This window comes from Agelaius tricolor, unplaced genomic scaffold (genome assembly GCF_023055355.1).
Source record: "Agelaius tricolor isolate 1412-34295 unplaced genomic scaffold, bAgeTri1.0.p SCAF_71, whole genome shotgun sequence".
Classification (NCBI taxonomy): Eukaryota; Metazoa; Chordata; class Aves; order Passeriformes; family Icteridae; genus Agelaius; species Agelaius tricolor.
Window position 1 is genome coordinate 468,839 of NW_027269331.1, and position 23,442 is coordinate 492,280.

General features: G+C 55.9%; 2 protein-coding genes across 3 annotated transcripts in view; one reads left to right on the forward strand and one right to left on the reverse strand.

Annotated features, from left to right (window-relative positions):
- The window catches only part of LOC139585286 (uncharacterized), a 445,268-nt gene that overhangs the window by 258,738 nt on the left and 163,088 nt on the right, over window positions 1-23,442 (forward strand). The window lies entirely within an intron of this gene.
- The window catches only part of SLCO2B1 (solute carrier organic anion transporter family member 2B1), a 30,298-nt gene continuing 9,584 nt past the window's right edge, over window positions 2,729-23,442 (reverse strand). Inside the window, exons 3-15 of the mRNA XM_071417896.1 lie at window positions 21,550-21,687; window positions 21,297-21,459; window positions 19,647-19,874; window positions 18,508-18,606; window positions 18,013-18,143; window positions 12,944-13,052; window positions 9,088-9,252; window positions 7,773-7,965; window positions 6,826-6,982; window positions 5,408-5,568; window positions 4,802-4,866; window positions 3,495-3,615; window positions 2,729-3,277 (exon numbers count right to left, since the gene is read on the reverse strand). Of these exons, the coding sequence (XP_071273997.1) occupies window positions 3,103-3,277; window positions 3,495-3,615; window positions 4,802-4,866; window positions 5,408-5,568; window positions 6,826-6,982; window positions 7,773-7,965; window positions 9,088-9,252; window positions 12,944-13,052; window positions 18,013-18,143; window positions 18,508-18,606; window positions 19,647-19,874; window positions 21,297-21,459; window positions 21,550-21,687 (1,905 nt within the window). The 3' untranslated portion in view covers window positions 2,729-3,102. The remainder of the gene's footprint in view (window positions 3,278-3,494; window positions 3,616-4,801; window positions 4,867-5,407; window positions 5,569-6,825; window positions 6,983-7,772; window positions 7,966-9,087; window positions 9,253-12,943; window positions 13,053-18,012; window positions 18,144-18,507; window positions 18,607-19,646; window positions 19,875-21,296; window positions 21,460-21,549; window positions 21,688-23,442) is intronic.

Sequence of the window (23,442 nt, forward strand, 5' to 3'; positions counted from 1 at the left end):
AGGTTGCCAGAGGCAGTGAGTTTTAGGAGAAACATCCAGTGGGTTTTGATTCATGTTTTGTTGGCCCCCTGCAAACAGCCACAGAATCCACCTGGGACCATCCCTATCCCGTGGAAAACCAGCAGCAAAGCAGGAGAAACCTCTGGGTCTGGCTGCAGCAGTGGCCAGGAGCACTCCAGGGGGAGATCTGGCTGAGCTGAACACACCGAGGGTGATTTAAAAGCTTCAGCTTTGCTCTTTTTTCCAGGGGAATGGGAGCTGTGCCTGGCTCTAAAGCAGCTCTTGGCTCTGTAAGTGCTTTGGGTCCTTCCCCCCAGTTCTAATTCCTCCTCTTGACCCTGTGCAATTCTCAGCAGCCCTAAAGGCACCGTTCTGCCTCCAGGTCTGTGACCCCTGGTACCACAAAGTGCTGCATGAAAACATCCAGTGCTCCAGTTCCAGGAAGTCCACGAGTCCTGGCCAAGCTGGATTAGCTCCTGTTAACCCCCCCAATGCAATTCCTGGCTGGTGCCCAAGATGTACCCTCCAGAGCTCTGCAAATTCTGTTCCAGGCTGTCTGCAGGGGACATCTCCTCTGGGGAGAGCCTGGCAAACGGCACAGGGTGGATTTTGCTGCCTCTGCCCCTTCCTTTGCTTCCTTTCTCTGCAGCCCTCCTACCTGCCTGCCCCTTGCTCTGCATCAAACACTGCTCCTGCTGCTCCCTCGCTGCTGACAGCCCTTTCATATTCCCTGGGCTTTTTATGGGAGCAGCCTTTCCAAACGGCCTCTCTTTCATCCTCCCTGGCAAGCCAGTCCCTTTCAACCATGTTCTTAAAAAGCACAGGGGAGGGGATGGGGAAATGGGGGTTTGTTTCTCTTTTTAGAAACTCCAGCCCAAATGGATGGAAATTGCCAGAGTAACAAGCCTAGAGCCAAGACACAGCTTGCAGGTGCCTTGGATGGTTATCCCCAGGGATCTGTCCTCTGCTGGAGGGGTAATGAGGGAAGGAAGGAAGGATTCAGGCTGTGCCAGACCTTTCTGTGGTGCGACGGGAGTTTCCCAGGTGGAAAATGAAGGCACAGCCCTGAGCCCAGCCGTGAGAAGGGATGGGCAGTGAGCTGGCCAGGCCACCCTGCAGGCCCCTGTGCAGCCACCAGGATCCCAGCCAGGCAGCAGAGGGATGAGCAGCCTGCCTGCCACCTGCAGCAGCACCACAGGGCTTGGAACTCCCTGTTTGTTTGGGGAAAGAGGTCAGTTGTCCCCTTTCCCCCTCCTTTCTGTAAATGGAACCACTGCTTTCAGTGGCATGGGGGGCTCTCAGAAAGGCTGCACAGCCCTGAGGGGCTCCAGTGGGATGGGGGAGAGAACCATGGAATGGTTTGGGTTGGAAAGGCCTTAACGCTCATCCCTGCCATGGGCAAGGACACCTCCCCCTACCCCAGGCTGCCCCAAGCCCCATCCAGCCTGGGCTTGCACACTTCCATGGGAAAGAATGGAATCATGGCAGATTCCTGGCAAGGCAGGAATCTGACACTGCAGCTCCCTGGCAAAGCAGGAATCTGACACTGCAGCTCCCCATTTCCCACGCCATTGGAGCGAATTGTGCAAATTGTGCTGTTGTTTGTTTGTTGTGGTGTGGAAAGTACCTTGGAGTTACTTGGGACTCAGCTGAGTACAGCAGGACAGTGCCTGGGAGCCAAGGCTTGTGCTCAGCCAGGAAAGAACCTTCTTCTCCAGGGATGCCACAGATTCCTGGGCTGCAAGGAGCTGGAACACCCCATCTCCTCCCTGCTCCTGCCCGAAGAACCTCATCCTGCTGCTTCAGCAACAGATGCTGCCTGGCAGGGCTTTGGAAAAGAGGAGAGAGCAAAACTCTCCTGGTTTTGGCTTTCTAAAGGTCATGGTCGGCAAATGCTACTTGTCCTTCCCTGGATGGCTGCACCTACACCCCTGCAATGTCCACGCACTCCTCTGCCTTCCAGAACCTTCTCTGAAGCCAGACATCGCTTCTTGAACAGGGCTGTAAACTCTCAGCTTGGTGAACACAAGGCACTGCACAAAAATAGGAAAAAACCCAACCCAAACCCCTAAAAAATTCCAATCACCCTCCCAGTCTGCACTGAGGTAACTGGGTCCCTCAGAATGGCTGGGCAAACAGTTTGGGGGAACAGCTAAATTCAGTCACTTCACCACAGGCCTGCTCCCTTCCCTTCTGTGCACACCCAGCCCTTCCCAGGGGATATCTGCCAGGGTGGTAGGAGGGACTGAATTTTCCCCTCTGTGTGTTTCTTTTCTGCATATTTGGGTTGAACTTACAAGTTTTGTTTTCTCTACTAAATTCCATCCTGGAGCCAAAGATGACAAAGTTCCCCAGTGGCTGTGGCTGGGTAACACAATTCACTCCTGGGTGGGAAGGAGCCCCAGGATGGTAAGAATGCAGGAAACAGAGGCAGCTGAACCAAAATAGGGCCAGGCTGGACTTCCACCCCATAATTACAGACAGAACCCCCTTCAGGGAGCCCAGGGCTGCCTGGAGCTGGGCTCAGATGGTTTAGCCACAAGCTCTACCCAGTCTGGAGAGGGCTCCAACCTCGTCCTCTGATCCTGGGGAAAGTTCTGCCCTTCTCAAACTGCAAAACCAGGAATGCACCTGAACTCCCATGTGCTTCAAGCACTGACCATCAGAAAGTAAGTGCTGATAACACAGAAAATGAGAATTATGAACATCAGTCACAGAGATCTGCGGGTTCAGTACAAAACCATTTCTTAAAAATGATTTATTTAAAAAAAAACACTCCACAAAACCCTTCATGTTTATGGTTTCTGCTCAGTGCTGGCACCACTGAGACGGTCAGCAGGAAAAACTGCTTAGCAGGACAGAAACCCAGGAGGCTGCAGAGTCCACGGGCTAAAGAGTGAGGACTAATCCATGTGAAGGAGCAACCTGCACCCCAAGGAGGAGAACAACCTGTGGGTGGATCCATGCAGTGCAGGCAGAGTCCATCCCAGCTGGGAGAGCAGGAAGCAAGCCCTGGGTCCATCACTCCAAGCATCCACCCTGCACAGCTCGGCTGTGGGCTGATTCACCTCCCCAGCACAGACCACAATCCACATTTCGCTGTCACACTTTGGATTCCGGGCTCTTTGTGGACTTTCCTGCCAGTTTCTCTTTCTCTGGCTCTGCCTTTGCCTTCTCTGCCTGGCTGGCTTCCTTCTCCTGCTTCCTGAGGATCAGATACACGGCCACAAAGCACAGGAATGCGCCCACCTCGAAGAAGAACTGCAGCCCCAGGTACCTGTGGGTGCAGACACAGCGGGTCAGGGCAGTGGGGATGTTCCAGAGAGCTCCAAGGAGCACCCCTGGGACTCTGGGGAGGCTGTTCCAGGCACGGCCTCTGCCCCAGAGCAGGGAGCTGTCCTGGAGTCACCCTCCGCGGCCCAGGGGCAGGGGAGCGTCCCTGGGTGCTCCCGGTGCTTGGCACAGGGTTTATCCCGCTGTCCCTGTGTCCCTACCTGTGCCTGAAGAGGGTATTGTTGTAGTATCTGCAGGCTGCCCTGCGCTCGCACCGCCTCTCCCACAGCACGCAGCTGGTGTCGATGGCGCTGCCGTACAGCACCGGGCCCGGCATCCACGCTGCAACAGCCACGGCGTCAGCCAGCCCGCCCTGCCCTCAGACACCCCAAACAGGTACCGGGGGCACAGACACCCCAGAACAGGTACCGGGGCACAGACACCCCAGAACAGGCACTAGGGGCACAGACACCCCAAAAACAGGCCCCAGGGGCACAGACATCCCAAAAACAGGCCCTAGGGGCCACAGCCCAGACCATGGACCCATGGCCACCCTGGAAACAGGCCTCAGGGGCCACAGGCCGAACCACAGCCGCGGGGGCCACAGACACCCCAAAAACAGGTACCAGGGGGCACAGACACCCCAAAAACAGGTACCAGGGGGCCACAGACACCCCAAAACAGGCACCAGGGGCACAGATACCCTGAAAACAGGCCCTGGGGGCCACAGCCCACACCATGGACCTGAGGGCCACAGCTACCCTGGAAACAGGCCTCAGGGGCCACGGCCATCCTGAAAACAGGCCCTGGGCACCACAGCTCAAATCAGGGACCCAGGGACCACAGCCATCCCAAAACCAGGGCCTCAGGAGCTACAGCCACCCCGAAAACAGACTCCAGGGGCCACCACCCGAACTTTGGCCCGGGGCCCACAGCCACTCCGGAAACAGCCCTCAGGGGCCACAGGCCGAACCACAGCCTCAGGGGCTACCGCCACCCCAAAAACAGGCCTCAGGGGCTACAGCCACCCCAAAAACAAGCCCCAGGGGTTACAACCACCCTGAAAATAAGCCCCAGGGGCCACAGGCTGAACCACAGCTGCGGAGGCCACAGCCACCCCAAAAACAGGCCTCAGGGGCCACAGCCACCCTGAAAACAGGCTCCAGGGGCCACAGGCTGAACCACAGCCATGGGGGTCACAGCCATTCCAAAAACAGGTCCCAGAGGTCACAAACACCCCCAAAAATATGGCCCCAGGGGCTACAGCCTGAACCATGGCCCCAGGGGTCACAGCCACCCCAAAAACATGGACCTGGGGCCCATAGCCTGAAAACCATGGCCCCAGGGCCCACGGCCATCCCAAAAACAGGCCTCAGGGACTGGGGATGGAGCCCTTGGAGCTGCCTTGTCTCACCCCCTCCACGTGCCCCCAGACCCTGCAGGGCAGCAGCCTTCCCAGCCCTGGGAAAGCCCTCTCCAAGAGCTGCCATTATTTTCCAGGAGGGTATTTTAACACATTTCAATTTACCTAAAACTCTCAGCAGCATGAACTGTATGCCAACGGCAAATGATTTGTCTTCAGGCTGGATGCTCCTGAAAAACAAAATGGAACAAAATGCCCTCTGGCAATCCCTCCAGGATGGATGCTTCCCTCCCTGGCACAGCACCTCGCCCACACACTCGTCCTTCAACCCAGCCTCCAAGGATCCCAGGGAGTTCCCATTCACATCACCAAAGCTGATGAGGGTTCATTCACTAGGGCTGAACACTGCCCATGGCCTTTCCTGGCCTGAAAATCCTGCCAGGACCAGGAAGAGCTTGGAAGTATCATTTACAGACTAACACAGAGATTCCCCCATGGCTTTCCCCTCTGCCTCAGCTTTACCCATGCTGGGCTCCAGCTCCACCAGCCTGGGCTCCCATCTTGGCTGGCTCCATCCTGCTGCCACCTGCAATCTAGGGCTGGTTTAACTCCCAGGCAGGGCTGGTTTAGCCCCATCCAGGGCTGGTTTAGCCCCCATCCAGGGCTGGTTTAGCCCCCAGTCCCACAGGTGGCGAAATCCACCCCCCTCCCACACAGACCCGCTCTGGATGCCCTCTCTATCTGGCCAGGAGGTGCCCAAGCCGTGCCCACCTGAGGATGAGCATGAAGGAGGGCGTGTGGGAGGTGCTGGCCAGGATGCCAGCCAGGCAGGAGAGCACCACGAAGGGCACGAAGAGGTGGGAGCAGCTGGTGCCGCAGGGGCCCGGCCTGGCGGCGCCCGCCGCCCCGAAGCAGCTGCAGCCAGTGTAGTTCTGCAAAGAGGAGACAGACCACATCCACAGGCTGCTTCCAGAGGTGGAAGGGAACGCTGCCAGCTGACAGAGCCAAGGAGAGCAGGTAAGGTTTGTCTGAGAATAATTAGCAGGAATTAGCACTCAGTACTTCGGGGAGAGCTCAGAGACACATCCAGGGCTCCAGCAGAGCTGGAGAGGGACTGGGGATGAGGGACAGGACACAGGGAATGGCTTTGCAGAGGGCAGGGACAAATGGGATTTTGGGAAGGAATTCCTGGCTGTGCCACTTGTGCCAGGTGTTGTCCTGCTGCCAGACCCTTCACCCCGGGCAGAGCTGCAGCCAACAGCTCAGGGAGTGTTAAATCAAACATGTGTAACCTCACCTTTGAGAGAGGCTCATAAATATCTACCACAGCCTTATAGCAAAGGAAAGATGCCTTGGGGTGATGGATGAGGAGTTTCTCCATTTCTCTATTTTTTAGTCACAATTATCTCTTTTTTATCTGTTTTAAACAAGAAAACTCTGGGTTGTTTCTTTTGTTTTAAAGAGACCTTTAAATAAAATGAGTACAATCTTTTGGTTGTTAGGGGGTTGCAGTTGCAGAAGAGTGATCCCAGAGGCAGGGGCAGCTCAGGCTCTCCCAAAACCTCATTCCTACATCCAAGCTTGCATGGTGCCCTCTGGGAGGGCTGCAGCAAAGCTGGGCACACAATTGCAGGGTTTTCTGCAGGCTGGGAGGGTTCCTGGAAAACCTGGGACAGGGAAAGCAGCAGGCAATGGGTGCCACAGGTCCCTGTACCGCTGAAAATGGTAAGAAAAGTGTAAAATTTCTAAGAAAGCAAGGGCTGGAAGAGAGAGGCGTTGTCTGAGGAGGAAAAAAAGCTGTTGGAAAGGATCTGCTGTACAAAAGGCAGGCGTGGGGGTGCAGGAAAGCACATTTGGGACTGAGCTCTGGCAGAAAGCACAACTGTTATCAAAATGAAGCGCCGCTAATTAACAAAATACTGCTGCAAACCGCCCAGACAGCTCCCTGCTGCCATCACACCCTGTGCCAAGAGTGCAGGGAAAGCCACTTGATCTTCAGGTCGGGCTTTGAGTGGCACAAGTTTCCTCAGGTGGGTCTGCTGAGCTGCACTGCCAGCAGAACAAGCCACAGCAGAGGAAAGCAGGAGGGAGCAAAGCCCTGCACGGTGACCCTGCTCTCCCCTGTCCCACAGACACTCAGGGCAGCCCGGTGGGGCTGGCAGGGCCAGCTGTGGCCAGCTGTGACTCACCAGGATGGAGCCATCGGGGCGCAGGGCCACGCTGCTGCAGCCAGCAGAGCAGGGGGACGTGTACTCCACGCCGTCGGAGCCGCACACGGGGTTGAAGCCGCGCTCGGGGCAGCGGCACCGCACGTTGCACGCCATGGCGTGGTGGCCAGAGCCAGAGCTGGGGCCAGGAAAGGGTTAATGTGGGCATGGGGCATCACCCACCTGCATCTCACAGAGAAAACCCACTGTGTGTGTAATGGGGTCAGCAAAACCCACCTGACTGCACAAGGAACCCTTCCCCACGAGAATCCCAGCATCGCCCCAAACCTCTGCTCTGCCTGGCAAAGCATCCCCACCGCAGCTGGGCACCCACTGCCCTCATTCTTGGTCCCAAACCCGGCCTTTGGGGTTCTTGCAACACTGTGGGAGGGAGGGAGGTTCCCCCTGAGGGCCTGGACCACAGGACACTAACCAGGGGATTCAGAGACCTGGATCCAGCCTCCAGGGCACACAAAAAGCTCCTGCCCACATTTAGCTGCCACAGCTTAGATGGTGTGATCCCAGAGCTGGCCCCTGCCTGAATTATTCATCCACCACTCTTTCCAAGATGAAATCTTGTGCTGTTTGTGCCAAAAACGTGTTTACCTCGGGTTCCACGCTTGCTCCTTGGTAGGAAATCTCACTGGTGGAACCCTTACAACCCTTGCTCCTAAAAACCTCGTGTTAAAAAGGTTTTAGCCCCCAGGAGATAAAGCTGAAATGACTCCACCATGTGTGGGATAAGTCACGAAGGCGAGCAGTACATTTTCTGCCCTAAACCTGAGGACACAGAGGACTCAGATTTTCTTAGTTTACCTTCACTAGCTGCTTCTCCTGAGGGAACAAACCCATTTCTGGGCATTCTGCCTGGCTCCCACTCCAGGAATGTGCCTGTGGCTGGGGTGTGCCCAGCCCAGGAGCTGAGGTACCTGTCCCAGTGGGTGACACCGGCCACCTTCTGCGTGGGGCAGCCCAGGAAGAGCAGGGGAAAGGCAGTGAGCAGGCAGAGCAGCATGCCCAGCACACACAGGGCACTGCACTGCCTCAGGGACATCTGGAACCGCTTCAGGATGGCGCCGCCCACCACGATCCCCACCATGGCCCCGGGGATGTTCACAGCACCTGGGAAAAGGCAGGCATGCAATCAGGGGACCTTCAGCATCACCCAGTCCCATCCCTTTCCACCATCCCAGGCTGCTCCAAGCCCATCCAACCTGTTCTTGGGCACTTCCAGGATGCAGGGGGCAGCCACAGCTTCTCTGTCTCCCCACTGTCCCAGGGAGCAATTCCCTCCTAACACCCACTCTAAAGCCATTCCTCCTTAGTCCTATCCCTGTACCTTGTTTTCCATCTCTGGCCTGTGCCAGTCCCTTCTCACAAAGGGAAGGCCCAGAGGATTTGCTGTTGGGTTGCTATTTTTCAGCACAGGTGGTTCAGAAGGGACCAAGGTTTTTGCAGGGATTGGTGGAGTAATGCTACCAAAAACCTGCTTTTCAAAAGGATCCCACAGCAAACTGGCTGCCTCATGGATCCATGGGTGGAAGATGTCAGGAGCAGGGGAAAGCTGGGCCTCACCCAGCAAAATGTGATTTTTTTAGTGTTGACAGGAAGAAACACCAAATCAGCCTGGGGAGGAAGTTTAATTTCTGTGCAGAGCAGGATTGTGCCCATTTCTGTGGTCCCCCTTGTAAAACCCCATTTCCATAAAACCCCCCATTTTTGGGGGGAGACCAAAGTTCAGCTAGAGACATGCAAAGTGTTTAATTCAGCTAAGAATGCACAGGGAGGTGGCTTTCAGCCCCTCAATGCCCACGCAAGGAAGGAATTTCCAGCTACAGAAAGCTTTTTGATCTGAAAGGAAAAGGCCAAGCGAGACTCAGTGGTGGGAACAAAGGCCAGATCAATTCATCCACGGAGCACGGTGCTGACCTGAATGCAGAGGGTAAATCCAGGCTGGGAACAGCTCAGCTGGGCACCTCAGGGCAGGACAGCACTGCTTCAGCATTTAGCCTTCCTGATGCATTCAGCCCTGGCTCTGCCAGCCTGTTCTGCTCATTTTATTCTGATTTATCTGTCCCAGACCTCAGAGGCCTCGTTCCCTGAGGTGCTGTCTGCTCAATAACATGTTTTAAACACTTCTCTGGCAGGATCTCTGAACTCTCTGAGAGGGAGGCTTTACTCTAGAGGAACCCTTCCCAATTTCTAGGTGGCTTTTTAAGGAGTCGAAAGCTCAGTAGCACTTACCAATGATCATGTTGGCCAGGGAGGCTGTGAGGGAGAACTGCCTCTCCAGGAACTTGCCCATGAAGGTTGCTAAGCCAGCCACCATGGCAGAGATGTTGACCTGAGCCAGCACCACCAGCAGGTACACGGGGTGCCTCAGGTTCCTCAGCAGCACCACGGGGAAACCTGAAAGGACAAGGGAGCAAAATTCTGATCAGGGAGCCACAGAAGAGTTGGGGCTGGAAGGCACTGCAAAGCTCATCTCGTTCCACCCCTTTCCCTGCAGCCTTCTGGCAGAGCTGCTGCTAAAACAAACACAAAAGTAGATGGGAAGTCATTACAAGTTAATTTATTTGTTTGCTGTGGTTGCAATTTCAGTGTCCTTTCAGTTTCAATGAAAAAATGAAACAGAGAAAAGTGCAATTTTTGATTGCAGCCAAGGAACACTCCAGCAAATTGCCCTGAACCCTTGAGGAGAGGTGTGCAGCCTGCTCAGCACATGGGGTGCCCCGTGCTGCCAGCTGGGAGCTGCCACTGTCCCTGCTGGAGTGATGTCCCCTTCCTGCACACCCCAGAGCCACCTTCTGCTCCTGCTGCTGCTCCCCCAGTGCCTCCCCCTGCTCGGGCTGGCAGCAAAGGGCAACTTCCAAACAAACTGCTGATGAGTCTCCCAGATGAGGGCCAGGGCAGCCAATATGCTGGAGCAGAGATAAGGAATTAACAGCGAGGATTAATGCAGAGAACTGCCATCAATTAATGGTGTTAATTCTCAGCAGCTGACAAACAAGAGGGACAATCTTTCTATTTGCTCCAGCACAGCGGTGCTGGGGACGCCTCCCCGGGGGCTTGTCCGGGAGCTGGCCCCAGGTGGGGATGGATTTTGGCTGTCCTAAATCTTCTGTGAAGAGCAAAAGGACTCTCTGAGGGTGCAGTGGGGTCCCCCACGTCCCCAACTCCCCTTCATGGCACCACAGCCCTTCCAGCTCAGCACTTTGCCCTCAGGGAGCTGCAAAAGCAGGTCCTTGGAGGGGCCCAGGCATACACAGCACGGACAAGGACCCTGGAATGCTGACCCTCTGCAGGCTGGCAGTCAGCAGAGAGGGAAGGAGCTGCATTACACCACTGTCAACCCACGGGGGGACATGGTTTTGCTCTCAAGAACCACTACAGGTCCTGATTTTTGAAGAGTATTCCCCGAATTTCTCTGCCATGTTGCAGATAGGAAACCTCAGCTTGCTGGCAGAAAAATCTCCTGAGAGCCAATCCAGCCTTTTGTGGGGATCCTCCACCAAAAAGTCCTTTTCCCTGGAGGTCTCTGGTCTTTTAAATCAAACCACACACCCCAAATCAGAGGTGAAAAGCTGAGCAGGTCCCCACTTCATGGTGGGAGCAGCAAGATTTCCATCCTCTGCAACCCCTAATTGGATCCTCCTTGCAGCTCCAGAGAAGCAGCTGGGCAGAAAGGAAAAACAGTGGAAACTTTAAAATAATAAACAAAAAACATCCTTGAAACTGCCTTTGGGGACCATAAGAGAAACAAACGAGTCACGAGTGCAGCGCTCCAATTGCTTTGAAGATCACCTTTAATGGGCTAATTCCCAGTATGTGCAGCAGAGTCTGCACATCCTCCCAGGTGTTTCCAACAGAAGCCTGGAAATTAGCAATGGAAATGACTTCAGGCAAGCTAAATCCTACTTTTCCCATTACTGCAGGAAGACCTGATGCCTGCAGCGGGAGGAATTTGGGAGGAGTTTGTGAGTGTGAGGAGCAGGGTGCAAGCTGGTGTCACACAGAGTGTCTGTGCCAGAGCCAAGATCAGTGCCCAGCTCTGAGTCCAGACAGAGCTCCATGCTGGGCTGAGTGTCCCCAGAGCCTGGCCTGACCCTTACCCTGCACACAGCCCCATCCTGGTGCTGCTGCTGGGCTGGCAAAGCCCTCCCTGCCCAGACAGAGCCTCCAGGGCTCTGCTCCTGCCCCTCACAGCCTGCCCAGGGAGGCTCAGGGGCTCCCAGGAGGGATGAACAGGCTCCAGCCCACCCTTGCTCTGCTTGCAGGAGTGATTTTGCTCTCTGGGTATGCCCAAAACAACAGAACACAGGGTAAAAGGGTTTCCTCCTCCACAGTCATGGAATGGTTTGGGTTGGGAGGGACCTTACAGCCCCCCCAGTGCCACCCCTGCCATGGCAGGGACACCTTCCACTGCCCCAGGGTGCTCCCAGCGCCGTCCAGCCTGGCCTGGGGCACTGCCAAGGAGATTCAGGCTGGAGAATCTCATCTCCAAATGCTGCTCTCATAAATTATCATGCTGAAAATAATAGTAAAAAGAGAAACAGAGAGAGGAAACAAAGCCAGCAGGAGAGTGGTGAATTGGGAAGGAAATTCTCTTTCCAGTGACTTGCAGATGAGCCAGCCCTGAAGTCTTTGGGCTTCACCCAAATTGTCCCAGGTAACCATCACACACTACCTGCCACCCCTTCCTGGCTCCAGAAGAGTTTTGTATTAGAGATTTCAGCCAGGCTGCTCTCCTGACATAAACCAGACGCCTCATTTATTTCAGAACTGGGCTTTGGGGGATAAATCCTGAGAAATAATGGATTTATTAGCACAGCCCTGACACAGCAATGCTGATTCCAGCCCCGCACCAAAGCTGCAGCCGGGAGCGGGGAGCTCATTTTGATTCGTGTTTGGGAGGCACAGAGCAGAGGGCTGGTGTGAAAATCCCATCTGAGCACCATCAATCTGTTCCCACGCAGCCTCTCCCAGCACACAGGTTTCCAAATGACAGTGCCACAAGGTCGGGGGGGGAAGGAACCCCCGAGTGCCTCCTCTAATTGAGCGTTAGGCTGACAGCAAACGCTGCCACCAGCGGGAGGAAAGCTGCCCACGCCTGCCTGGCTGTGCCTGCCCTGCACTGCCCTTCAGAGCACGGAGAATGTGCAAGAAATTGACGGGATAATAGCTGGGAAATATGGAGGAAGCTGACACGGAGTGACTTCAGAGGGTCACTTTTCTTAAGTAGCTGCCAAAGTGCAGAGGTTTTAAAAAACCCAAACATCCCAAGCATTAGCAGATGCCTCCACAGACTGAAGCCCAGCTGATCCCCTTCAGCATAAAGAGCCCACTCATTTCCAAACAATTTAATTGCACTGGATTCATCTCCCTCTGGGTTTTAACTGCCCAGACCCTGGCCCCAGGCAGCACTGGCCCCTCTCAGTGGGACAGGAGGTCAGCCTGCCTTGGACAGCATCTCCAGCCTTGCAGGAGGGAGTCTGATGAGGCTTTCTGGGGAGGAGAAATTGCCAGTGCTGCTGTGGGACCGATTCCTGGTTCCATGGCCTGAGGGCTGAGCAAGAGCAGCCCCCAAACCCCTGTGACTGAAGGGGTCTGTCCCTTCCCATGGCTCTGCTCCAGCCCCACAGCTAGCACCCCTCCTTCCTGCCTGCATTTGGGCTCTGGTGAGACTTTGGCCTCTGATTCCCACTGCCCACATGAGCCATGGATCACAGAGTGACAGAAGGATTTGGGTTGGAAGGAACCTTAAAGCCCATCCCATTCCACCCCCTGCCATGGCAGGGACACCTTCCACTGTGCCAGGCTGCTCCAAGCCCTGTCCAGCCTGGCCTGGGGCACTGCCAGGGAAGGAATGTGACACTCAGAGTGACCAAGGCCGGGAGCTTTGGTTGGCAGGAGGTGCAGCAGGGTGCTGTGAGCAGGCAGCAGAGGGCTCAGACCCAGCCCTGAGCCTAAGGTGCATCTCAAGGGCTGATCCAGGAGCTGTGCTGAGCCCAGGGGGAGCATGCCTGCTCCCTGGCAGCCCTGGCATGGCCCAGCCTGGCCGTGGGAGCTGCTGTCTGGGCAGGGGCAATGGCTCACTTACGTCTGATGAACTCCATCAGGGAGAGGCTCTCCGTGTGCTGGGACCTCGGCCTGAGCTGGCTCAGCACGTCCTCCCTCTTCTTGCTGCCTCTGTCCTTCCCTCTCACCACCTGGGGACACACCAGACAGAGGCTGTCACTGCATGCACCATGCCCCAGCTTCCCCTGCCCTGGCCTTTCTCTCCCAGACCCTGACACACAGCAGCCCAGCATGGCTATCCCTGTCGTGTCCAGCTGTGCTCCCTGCCCACACCTCCAGGTTTCCAGTGGGGCTGACAGCATCCAGACACATTCCCATGCTGCAGAGGAGCTTTCCCACCTTTCTGACAGTGGTGGAGCACACTCCACCAATATCAAGCTGTGCCACTCCCCAGGCACAGCACGCCGTGTGCTCAGCTCGCACAGACTCAGGAGGGGCCAGCCTTTGCAGGGGGAGGAGGTGCCAAACTCACTCAGGAGGTGCCAACCTTTGCTGAATACCCTTATGGGGATGGTTTTGTGCCCCAGAGCTTGTTCTAGCCCTGTGTGAGAGCACAAGGGACACACCTGGCTCCCCACCAGCACAGCTTTGGATGGAGGGTGAGCCCAGTCTCTGTGCTGCCTCACAAGCTGCTGGGCAGGAAAGAGGCAGCAATTGTAGGAGGGAAATGTATCCAGCCCAGGAGGGGGTCTGGGATGCAGGCAGGCTGTTGGTGACCTCCTAAGGCAGGAGGCTGCCCAGGGCAGCGTGGGGTCCCCAGCCCTGGAGGGCTCGGAGAGGGAAGGTGCATGGCAGCCTCCCTCGGGGCGTCCCACACCCCAGGGCACAGGAAGGCCAAGGAGCATTGCTGGGATGTGTTCTGATCCCCTGCAGGAGCTGCAGGGAGCCCCAGGAGCCGCTGGCACTGCCTGGGGATGTGCTGCTGTGCCTGGCAGGGCTCAGGGCAGCGTGCTTTGCAGGGCAAGGCACAGAGTGTTTGCAGCTCTGCCACCCCATCAGCTCAGCAGCCCTGACCCGAGCTGGGCAAATGAGTTCATCCAGCAGCAATTAGAGAGCTGTAATGGACATGAGGGAACAGCAGCTCTTGGGCTGAAACCCCTCCTCTGCTCTGAGATGAGAGTGCTCATTAAACAGCAGTGAGGTCACAGTGTCTGTGCTGTGGCTGCCACCTGCCCTTTTTGAGGGCAGAGGCAACGAACTCCTTTCCTGTTTTGAATTGCTGGAGCTCAGGCTTTCATACATTTTTCAAATGCAAAGATAAAACCCCTTTCACTTTCCAACTGCCTTACAGGGGCTCTTCTCTGCTCTGAAACTGCAGCTTTTTCCAAAAATACATTCAAGCTGCTCCTGCCCGTGGCTTCCTCAGCTTCCAGCTGTTTGTACTTCTGAGAGTCAACAGCCTGCATGTCCAGACAAAACCCCAGCTCCCCCCAGCTCCCCCAGCCTGGGATGTCCCTGTGTGTGACCCTTGCAGGCCATGTTTCCCTGGCTCAGCTGTGTGCACATGGAGCAAAGCCCTCACAGAGGGGGAAAGATCCTCTCCCTGTGCTGCCTTGGCCCTGGCTTGGTGTTTGGCTGTCTGAAAGGATCAGGAAATACATTCCTGTGGGCTGAAGGAAAGCAGGGGCAGAGGGAAAAGCAGGAATCCAGCCTGCTTGCTGTGGATGATGCTGGAAAGGTGCTGCTGCACCATCAGAGATGCCCATGCCCTGAGGAGGATGCTGTGCCTCTGCCACGGGGGATTTTGGCATTCTCACAGCAGAAATCTGTCAGGCTGGAGCTGGAAGGTGCAGTAACACGAGCTGGCTGCTCAGCCCTGCCCCAGCATCTTGCCAAGGAGAAACAAACTCAGCTTGCAAAATGCCCCCACACTTGGATTCCCCTGGATGAATCCTTAAAGGACTCAGCTCCTTGCTGCCACTCGCTGCATCTCATGGTTTTGCAATCAGATTTTATCTGCATTTTTATCTGCCTCTGTACCCCTGATGTGTCCAGGTTGGACACTGGGGCTTGGGGCACCCTGGGACAGTGGGAGGTGTCCCTGTCCATGGCAGGGGTGGCTTTAGGGTCCCTGTAACCCAACCCCACTGTGATTCCATGAGTCCGCTGGCATCACTGCCACCCTCAGGGGGCTGGAGGAGGCAGACAGGCTTTTTGGGGAAGGAGAATGAAGCTGCCTCACACTCTGCATCAGGAAGAGCATCTCCAGCCTGACCTTGGCCTGGGGATATCCCCATCTCCCTGCACAGACAGGAATAAATCCGGGCGTGGCTGAGCAGGGCTCTGCAGGAGAGGAAAATGAAAGCAGCTCTCCCTGGCAGCTCCTGCTCTCCCCACCTGCTCCTGCACCTGTGAGAAGGGCAGCCAGAGGTGCCAGCAGGCTGGCTTGATCCAAATACACCCCTGGAAACAGGGATAAATGACCTGCTCTGTGACAGAGAGGTTCTCTTTGTTTAATTTGAGGTTTCTGCAGAGTTTCCCTCTGGCTGTGAAGAGAACCTGGCACTCCCAGCTCACTGAAAAGTAAGGTCACAGAAGTTATTTTCATATTAGACAAACAAAGTGCAAAGCCTCACGGCTTGGGAAAGAGTTGTTTTCCTTTTGACAAGGTCAGGCTCCCTACAAACACCTCATTATGCCTCTTGCAGCAGGTGTGGGTCCCTCCAGGGACCCTGTTTCCAGGAGTGTTAAAATAACCAGCTGAGGGGCACCTTGCTCCCACCACAAGGGAGGTTTATTTTCAGCTGCTGTTTGTGCCTGCCTTTAAAGCTCCCTGGGGAAAGTCCAGCTGTAGAGAGCAGGATTCCTGTAGCCTGTCCTGCCACTTGGCCCTCTTTGTTCCTCAGACCGTGCCCTGTGCCCTGGCTCTCCCTGGATCCCTGGAAGTGCCTGTTTTGTCTCTGAGAGCAGCTTTGCCCCTTTCAGTCCCTTGCTGTGTCACCCTCAGAGCTGCAGGACAGGCAGAGCCTGTGTGGCAGGAATATTGGAATATTGTGACAGCACTGCTGCCTGCCTTGGGATGCAGCAACACCAGCAGATGGGCAAAGCATGAGCTAAACTATGGCCACACAGCAACTGGAGAGTGCTGGGAGCTCCTCACAGGAACAGGACACAACCCCAAGGAATGGTCTGGGCCCATGGAGGCAGGATCAAACTGGAATTACTGGGGGAAAAAGCTGTTCTTGACTGAAAACAGTTTGTCCAGTATAAGAGCCTCATCCTCTCATCCCCTTCCTGATCTCATGACAACCTCATGGCTTTGCCATGATCAGCCCTCAGGAGGATTATTCAGGAAACTTTGGTGCTAGAAACCCACTGACAAGCAGCAAAGCAGAGAAATAAAAATGTTCTGGGTTTGGAGCGACTAATTTAGGAAAAAAAGATCAAACAAGCAGCCCCACATGGTCATTAATGTTAACACGAGCCATTCCAGGGACTTCAAAGAAAGAATTCATCAGGAAAAGGTGAGGCTGCAGCAGTGGAATGAAACATGCAGGTGTGTCTTGGCTGGTGGGAGGAGGCAGCTCAGTGTCCAGAGGCACAGAGGGGTGGCTGATACCCAGCGTTTGCTGCACAGTGATGCCCACTGAGGAGAGTGGGCACAAGCGGGACCCCACCTCAGCTGCCTCTGGCACAGCAGAGCTGTGCTTTTCCAGGCTGTGCCTGAAGGGGTGTGCTGTGGGCAGGACAGCACACACACACACACACACAGAGGAAAACATCCATTTCCAGCACATCTTGGAATGTGAGCTCCTGCAGCTCACATGTGTTACCCAGAACAGCACGTGGTAAACTCTCTGCGGAGGTTTTGATTTGAATTTTTTTAGGCAGAACCCCTTGCTGGCGCTGATACCCCCATGGGACAGGCGTGGCTGGCCCCAGTGCCTCCCCTTCTGCAAGGAGAGCAGAATTTGGTTATTTACTGTATTTTCCTATTATTATTTTTAACCATCAGCAGATTCCAAGAGCTTTCTGAGGGAGATGCAAAAATGGGGAGGAATCCAAGAATTCAAGAAATTCACATGCTGCAGAGGGACACGTGGGTGCTCACCCATGTGGGAGTGCTCCCTACAGATCCCAGGCAGCAGAGCAGGGTGAGATCTTCCTGCTCCTTTTAAAATCAATAGCCTGCTCCCCCTTAAACCCTTCCAAGTGGCTCAGAGTGCAGCACTTGCCAGGAAGTGCAGCTGTTTTAGCTGGAAGTGCATTATCTTCTCTCGAGAGGCGTTTATGAAATTAATATTCCCATCAGCCCTAATGAAGAACTTTTCCCTAAGATGAGCCTCGAGCCTGCTAGCCCAGACCTTCCCTCAGGCTTGAGGGCAGCCCAGGCTGCAGGAGGAGCAATCAGGCACTCTGCATTTGGGGTCACCCCCCTGCTGCCATGCACAGGGCATCCCATCACCTCACAGCCCAGGTCAGCAGCAGTAAATCACTGCACCCCCAAGCTGAGCTGGCAGAACAGGTCAGGGAACCCCCAGTCCGCTCTGATTCCTGTGGAGATCCAGGCAGTGTCTGGAGAAATGAAGGATTGCTCTGCACAGACTTGTTCAGACAGGGAGGTTTCGACGCTGCCTCGAGGTGCAGCACACATGGAGGGCGCTGACACCACCTCCAGCACGGCCAAGAGGAGCACAGCTTCACCTCCTGAGCGTGTCCCAGCAGCTCCAGCAGCATCCCAGCCTGCAGAAAAACCTCCTCTGCCAGCACAGCTCGTTCTGCTCTGCTGCTCCCGAGGCGCTGCCACGCACAGCTGGGACACTCAGGGAGCTCCCGAGCTGTGACAGGCTCAGACACCCCTGGGGAGCAGCTCTGCACTGCTCAGACACTCCCTGCCCTGCTTCCCAGCTCTGCTGGAGAAGAGCTGTCCTCGTCTGCCAGGAGCCCACTGATGGAATTTCAAGTTCACCTCCAAAGTTAGTGATTTCTCCCAGACAAAAGCTGCCAGGATGGACAGAGCTGGTGCCTCTGGTAAACATGAGAATCTGGGACTGCATCCTCCCCTCCCCAAGGCACAGAACTGCCAGTGGTTCTGGTTCCCGTGGCATTTCGGCCCCACCGAGGTGTGTGTGTGTGCAGAAGCTCTCCTACCTCTTTTGGCATGTCCCGTGGAAAGAAGAAGTACGGCAGGGCACACAGGGCCACCAGGCTGGCAGCCACCAGGAACCCGAGCCACCAGGCCCCCACCCAGCGTGGGTCCTTGTTGGTGAGCTGCACCTCAGCTGCAAGAGGCGAGGAGAGGGGCATCAGACCAGTGCTGGGACAAGGCAGGGACCTCAGTGCACCAAAGGCTGGCCCCAGCCACCCCCAGCACCAACCATCCCCAAGGGGGTGGCTCCCAGCCCGGGGACCGTCAGCCCTGGGGCCTGAGCAGCGTTTGCCCTGATCATCCCACCGCTAAATCACATCCCATGGCCTCTTTCCCATTTCACTGCTGCCCCCAGGGTGTCCAAAGAGCTCCTTTGGATGGAGACAGCTGGCACAGGGATGTGCTGGATGCCCACTCTGCCCCACTGGCACAGAGAACCCCCAGGAGGCTGGAACCCCTATTCTCCCAAAGCTGTGCCAGGACCTGTGGTGCCTCACCTGAGCTGACTTTGTCGATGTCCACGTAGAACCTCAGCATGGCAGAGCCCAGCATGAAGGCCACTCCTGGCCCCACAACCGTCAGGGAGAACAGGATTCCTGTGGGGCACGAGAGCAGGGAGGGCTCAGCCTGGGCAAGGGACCTGGGGGACACAGGAGCCTCAGGCTGGGCCCAGCCTCTGCTGCACCTGCCTCCAGCACAGCCCATTTCCCTGGCAGCTTTCTTATCTCCAAGAGCAACAGCCTCATGCTCCCCACTTTCCTTTCCCACGTGGAATTCCCTTTGGCTCAGACCTTTCCTGACACTCAGCCTCCTCGAAGGACTGCAGTACTCCCAGGAACAAGAGGTGTCCCTTGGCATCAGTAATCCAGGGAACATCAAGTTTTACAAGGTGAAGGAGATAAAAGTTATCAGTGAACTCTTCTCTGTGAATTGCTGATAAAAGAAATCCACACATGTAAGATTCATCTCCTACCTTACCTGTGAGAGGTTTGGATCATCTACCAGAACAAAACTCGATGCTGTGCTTCCTTTTTTCAGCAGTAATGATCTGGTTTTGATCTACTTTGCTGCTCCTTTCAGTTGGAGGCTGTGACAGGTAGCAGCTGGGAAAGGACTGGAAGGAGCTGCAAGGACCACCTTGTCCATCCCCCCACCCTGAGGCACCCCTGTGGGCCTGTACCCAAGCTGTTCTCCAGCAGCCCCTCTGCTGAAGGGTACCCTCCCATCTCCCAGGTGCCTCAAACTGCTTTCTTTGGTTTGTTTGGTTTGGGTTTTTTTGCTTTCTTTGGTTTGTTCGGCTTTGCTGACAGCTAAACAGCCCCTTAAACCCACAGCTGCCACTTGTGAACACGGAGATCAGACTGTCCCTCTAGGCCTTCCTGAAGCCTCTTTGTAGGAGTTTATGGTAATTGCCTCCAGTTTTTGTCACTCTCAGGCCAAAGACCCCCAGCTTCTGCCCCAAGGGCTGTTTCCCAGCTCTCCTGCTGCCTGCCCAAGCCTGAAGCACACAAACCCTTTCTGCAAGAACCTTCCTGGCCGTGGGCAGAGCAGAAGGGCTGTAATGAGCCCTGCTCTCATTAATGCCAATTATCCCAGCCTGGCCATGCTGCTAGCTCCAGCCCAGGAGCAGCCTCACCCAGGTAGAGGGGGGAGTTCCTCTGGCTGGCGAAGTCGTCGATGTAGGAGATGCCGAAGGGCTGGATGGGCACGCCGCCGACGCCCAGCAGGACCTGGGCCACGAACATCACCAGCAGCACCTCCTGGTTCTCCCTGGAGCCGTGGGGAGGGCAGCTGGCATCGCTCAGGTTGGCCCCAGCCCCTGGGGCCCCAGGCTGGCACAGGTCCGTGATGTTGCTGAAGGTGCCTGAGGTGACAAGGGGACAGCCCTGAGGAACTCGGTCTGCAGGGAGGACTTCTTCATTTAGGCACTGGAAGGATCTGAGCTCTCCTGGAGCCTTCTCCAGGAGAACACCCCCAGCTCTGGATCTGCTCCAGCAGCTCCACGTCCTTATCTCAGTCCTTATCCTTATCCTTGTCTTAGATGGCAGGTGAAAGAAAACACCAAGAAGTGCAAAGATCACTGCACTGGTGTTCACAGAGACCGACGGGGTCATGAGCCTGGAAAGCCTTCGAGGCTTTTCCTCCATCAAGGGTCACTCCCAGGACCTTTGACAGACCGCCCAATACAGGCAAATGAGCAAACCTGCAGATTTTGTGAGCAGCTACCCAGGAAATGAGAGCTTGTTTTCCTGAGAAGAGCTGCCTAGGTGAAAGGGCTGATTCTAGCACCCTCATCTTCCTCAGAACCCCGGGCAAGGGGGTGCTGGGGCTCACAGCAGGATTTCCATGGTTATGCCCCAGATCCTGGAGAACTCCAAGTGCTCGGACAGCACTGCTGAAACACCAACTCAGCGTTTCCAAGCTGGGGTTTGCAGCTGGCCCCTGCTCATAGCCAGCAATGGTTCACCTATTCAGCCTTCCTTTGGTGTCTGCAGTTCCTGAACCAGCTGCTCTCCCTCTGGTGAGCCAAACAAAAGCTGTTCAGTGGAGGTTTCTAGAAGGCTTGCTGGAGCTTCATGGCAGGGATTGGGGAGGTAGTAAGTAGCTTGTTTTCTCCTTTCTTTCTGTTCCCATCCCTTCATTTTCCTTTAGGGAGAAAATCCCAACCCCACCCTGTCCTGTTCCCTACATGAGTGATTTAGACCTGCATGTATCTCAAGGGAGGCTGATATTACAGTGGGGTTTAAAACCTCAAAGACAGCCCAGCTAGACCAGGGAAGGCAGGAGAGGCTGGATGTGCAGCAAACAAGGGGAATCAGAGGCACAGCCTGCATTTTGACTGTTTTCCTGCCCTTTCCCATGGTTCCCACATCCCCCTGGCTCTGCTTTCCACCAGTAGCTGTTGCCTCTCAGGGCTGAGATGATTTAATTATCAGAAAAATAAAATGTCCTGAGGAGAAGGCAACAGCTTGCAGCTCCCAGTGCCTGGAGGGAAGGCCATTTCACAACAGCTTCCCAGTGCCAGGGGGCAGGGATAGGTGGGATGTTGGGAAGGAATTGCTCCCTGTGAGAGTGGCTGCTCAGAGAAGCTGTGGCTGCCCCAGGATCCCTGGCAGTGTCCAAGGCCACCCTGGGATGGTGGAAGGTGTCCCTGCCATGGCAGGGGTGGAACGGGATGATCTTTATGGTTGTTTCCATGCGGACCATCCCGTCACTCTGTTATTTGCTCCTGGTGGCCCAGGGCAGGTTTCTGGGTGGGTTCCTGAGCAGGTTTCTGAGCACTCACTGGCCACGGAGTGGTCGTACTGGTAGGGCCCCGTGAGGAAGTGTGGCAGGGCCATGAGGAAGCCGGCCAGGGACACCAGCAGGGCCCCGCAGCCGATGAGGCGCGGCCGGTGCACGCGGCTGCCCAGGTAGCTGACAAAGACGATCAGCAGCGTGTTCCCAACCTGCAGGGACAGAGCAGCGCTGTGTCCCCGGGCAGGGCAGCACGGGGACAGCGCTCAGGGGCACGGGGACGCGGCTGGGGCGCCGCTCACCTCGTTGAAGGAGGCCAGCAGCCCCGAGGTCTGACTGGAGAGGCCGTAGCGTCGCTCGATGGTGGAGATGGAGCTCTTCAGGTAGCCCGAGACCAGGAGCTGGGAGAGCTGCAGCAGCCCGTGGCAGAACACAAAGAACTGCCAACAGAGAAATGGAACCCCCAGTAGGGTCACCGGGAGCTGCAGGGTCACCTAGAGCTGCAGCACAACCAACTGCATCCCCCTCATTATCCAACTTCAACCTCTGACCACGAGCCCTGGAAATATCACCCCTGCTCTGCCAGCAGTGAAATCTCCTGAGATTAGGTCAGAACCGTGGAACTGGCCCCTGCCAAAAGTCACAGCAGGGTCAGTATCTGCGAGGAGGCTGTAATTTCTTAGCTGAGAAGTGGCTTTGGACAAACACATGGCTTCAGCTGGGATGATCCCTGTTTGTGTTGGCCCTGTCCCTCGGATGCAGCAGCAGAAGGGAGGTTGCACAACACTCCTGTTCCCATTCAGCCCGAGGCAGACAGCCATCCCCAGTGCTGGGAGCTCCTCTGGGACAGCAATGAGCCCTTCCAAACACACCAACAAACAACTCCTCTAGAGCAAGCCAGCAGGTCAGGGACAAGAATTCAGGCTGCTTTCCTTTCCTTCTCACAAATCCCTAGACGTAAAACACATCTCCTTTGGAAAATGTGATGGTTCTCTTCCACTTCCAGAAGCAAACCTGGTCAAAGTCAAATAATCTGCCCTCATCTCCATCCTCCCTCCTCCATCTGAGCCACCTCCCTCCTGCTGCCTTGTGGCTCTGCCAGGCACCCCTCCAGCCCCCAGAGGAGCTCAGATTTCCAGCCCAAACAGTCACACACCCTCGGGACACAGCCCACCCATCTCCCTGTGGGACAGGCTGGATGCCCTGGCTCCTTCCAGAGCTGCTGCCCTCACCCTGGGCTGTGCCCAAACCCTCGGGCACTGCTCCTGCTCCGTGTGTTTTGCAGCAGCTCCCACCGGAGAGAAACTGCTGAGCCTGGCCTGGATTTCTGCTGTACCTCATTCTGATCCAGGCCTCAAGTGAGGTCACTGCCAAACTGGGCTGCTCTGTCAGCCAAGGCAGCATCCCCAGCACAGAAAGGGGGAAGGTCAAACCCCTGGGAATGGCAGGGCTGGGCTGAGGTCACTGCACACCAGGACAGCATCCAGGACCTCTCCCCTTCCAGGCTCGTGTCACCACTGACGGCTGCAACGTGTCTGGACTGGGAAAGTGTCACCCAGCCAAAGGAAGGCGTCCCCAGAGTCAGCTTTGCTGAACCTCCTGCGTTCCTCCCAGCCACTGCCTGTGTCCAGGCTCTGCTTCCTGAGCACATCACTTCACAGGGACAGGCTGAAACCAGATCTGCTCATTGCAGGCATCCACAGCACGCAGCCCCCTGAGTGAGTATCCAGGTCCTGGAACTGCAGGAACTGCCCAGCGCTGCCCCACATCCTCTGCAGCTCAAAATGCTTTGGGAATCTGGTATTTTAGGAGAGATGGCCCTGCAGAAGGCCTGCAGTGGCTGGGGCAAGGACCCCAGTCCTGTCTCCAGGGCCTCTTTGCTCTCAGCCATCAATTTTCTGTCAGGAAAAGAAAGAGCAGGCTTTTCCTGGCCTTTGGATCTGCTGGACTGCTGGGACTGATGTGCTGCCCAGCAGGTGACCTGGACTGGCAGACACCAGGCTTTTCCCAAGGCCTTTTCCCTGGCAGCAGGACAGACCACGGACACACCAGGAGCAGCCCCAGGGCTGAGCTGTGCTTGTAAAGCCTTCCCTTACATCCATGGAATTAAACAGCTCAGAGAACCCAAACCCCGGCAAGGCATTGCTGTTCCCACCCCACAAGTGCAGGGGAACAGGGAAACACCCTCCATCCTA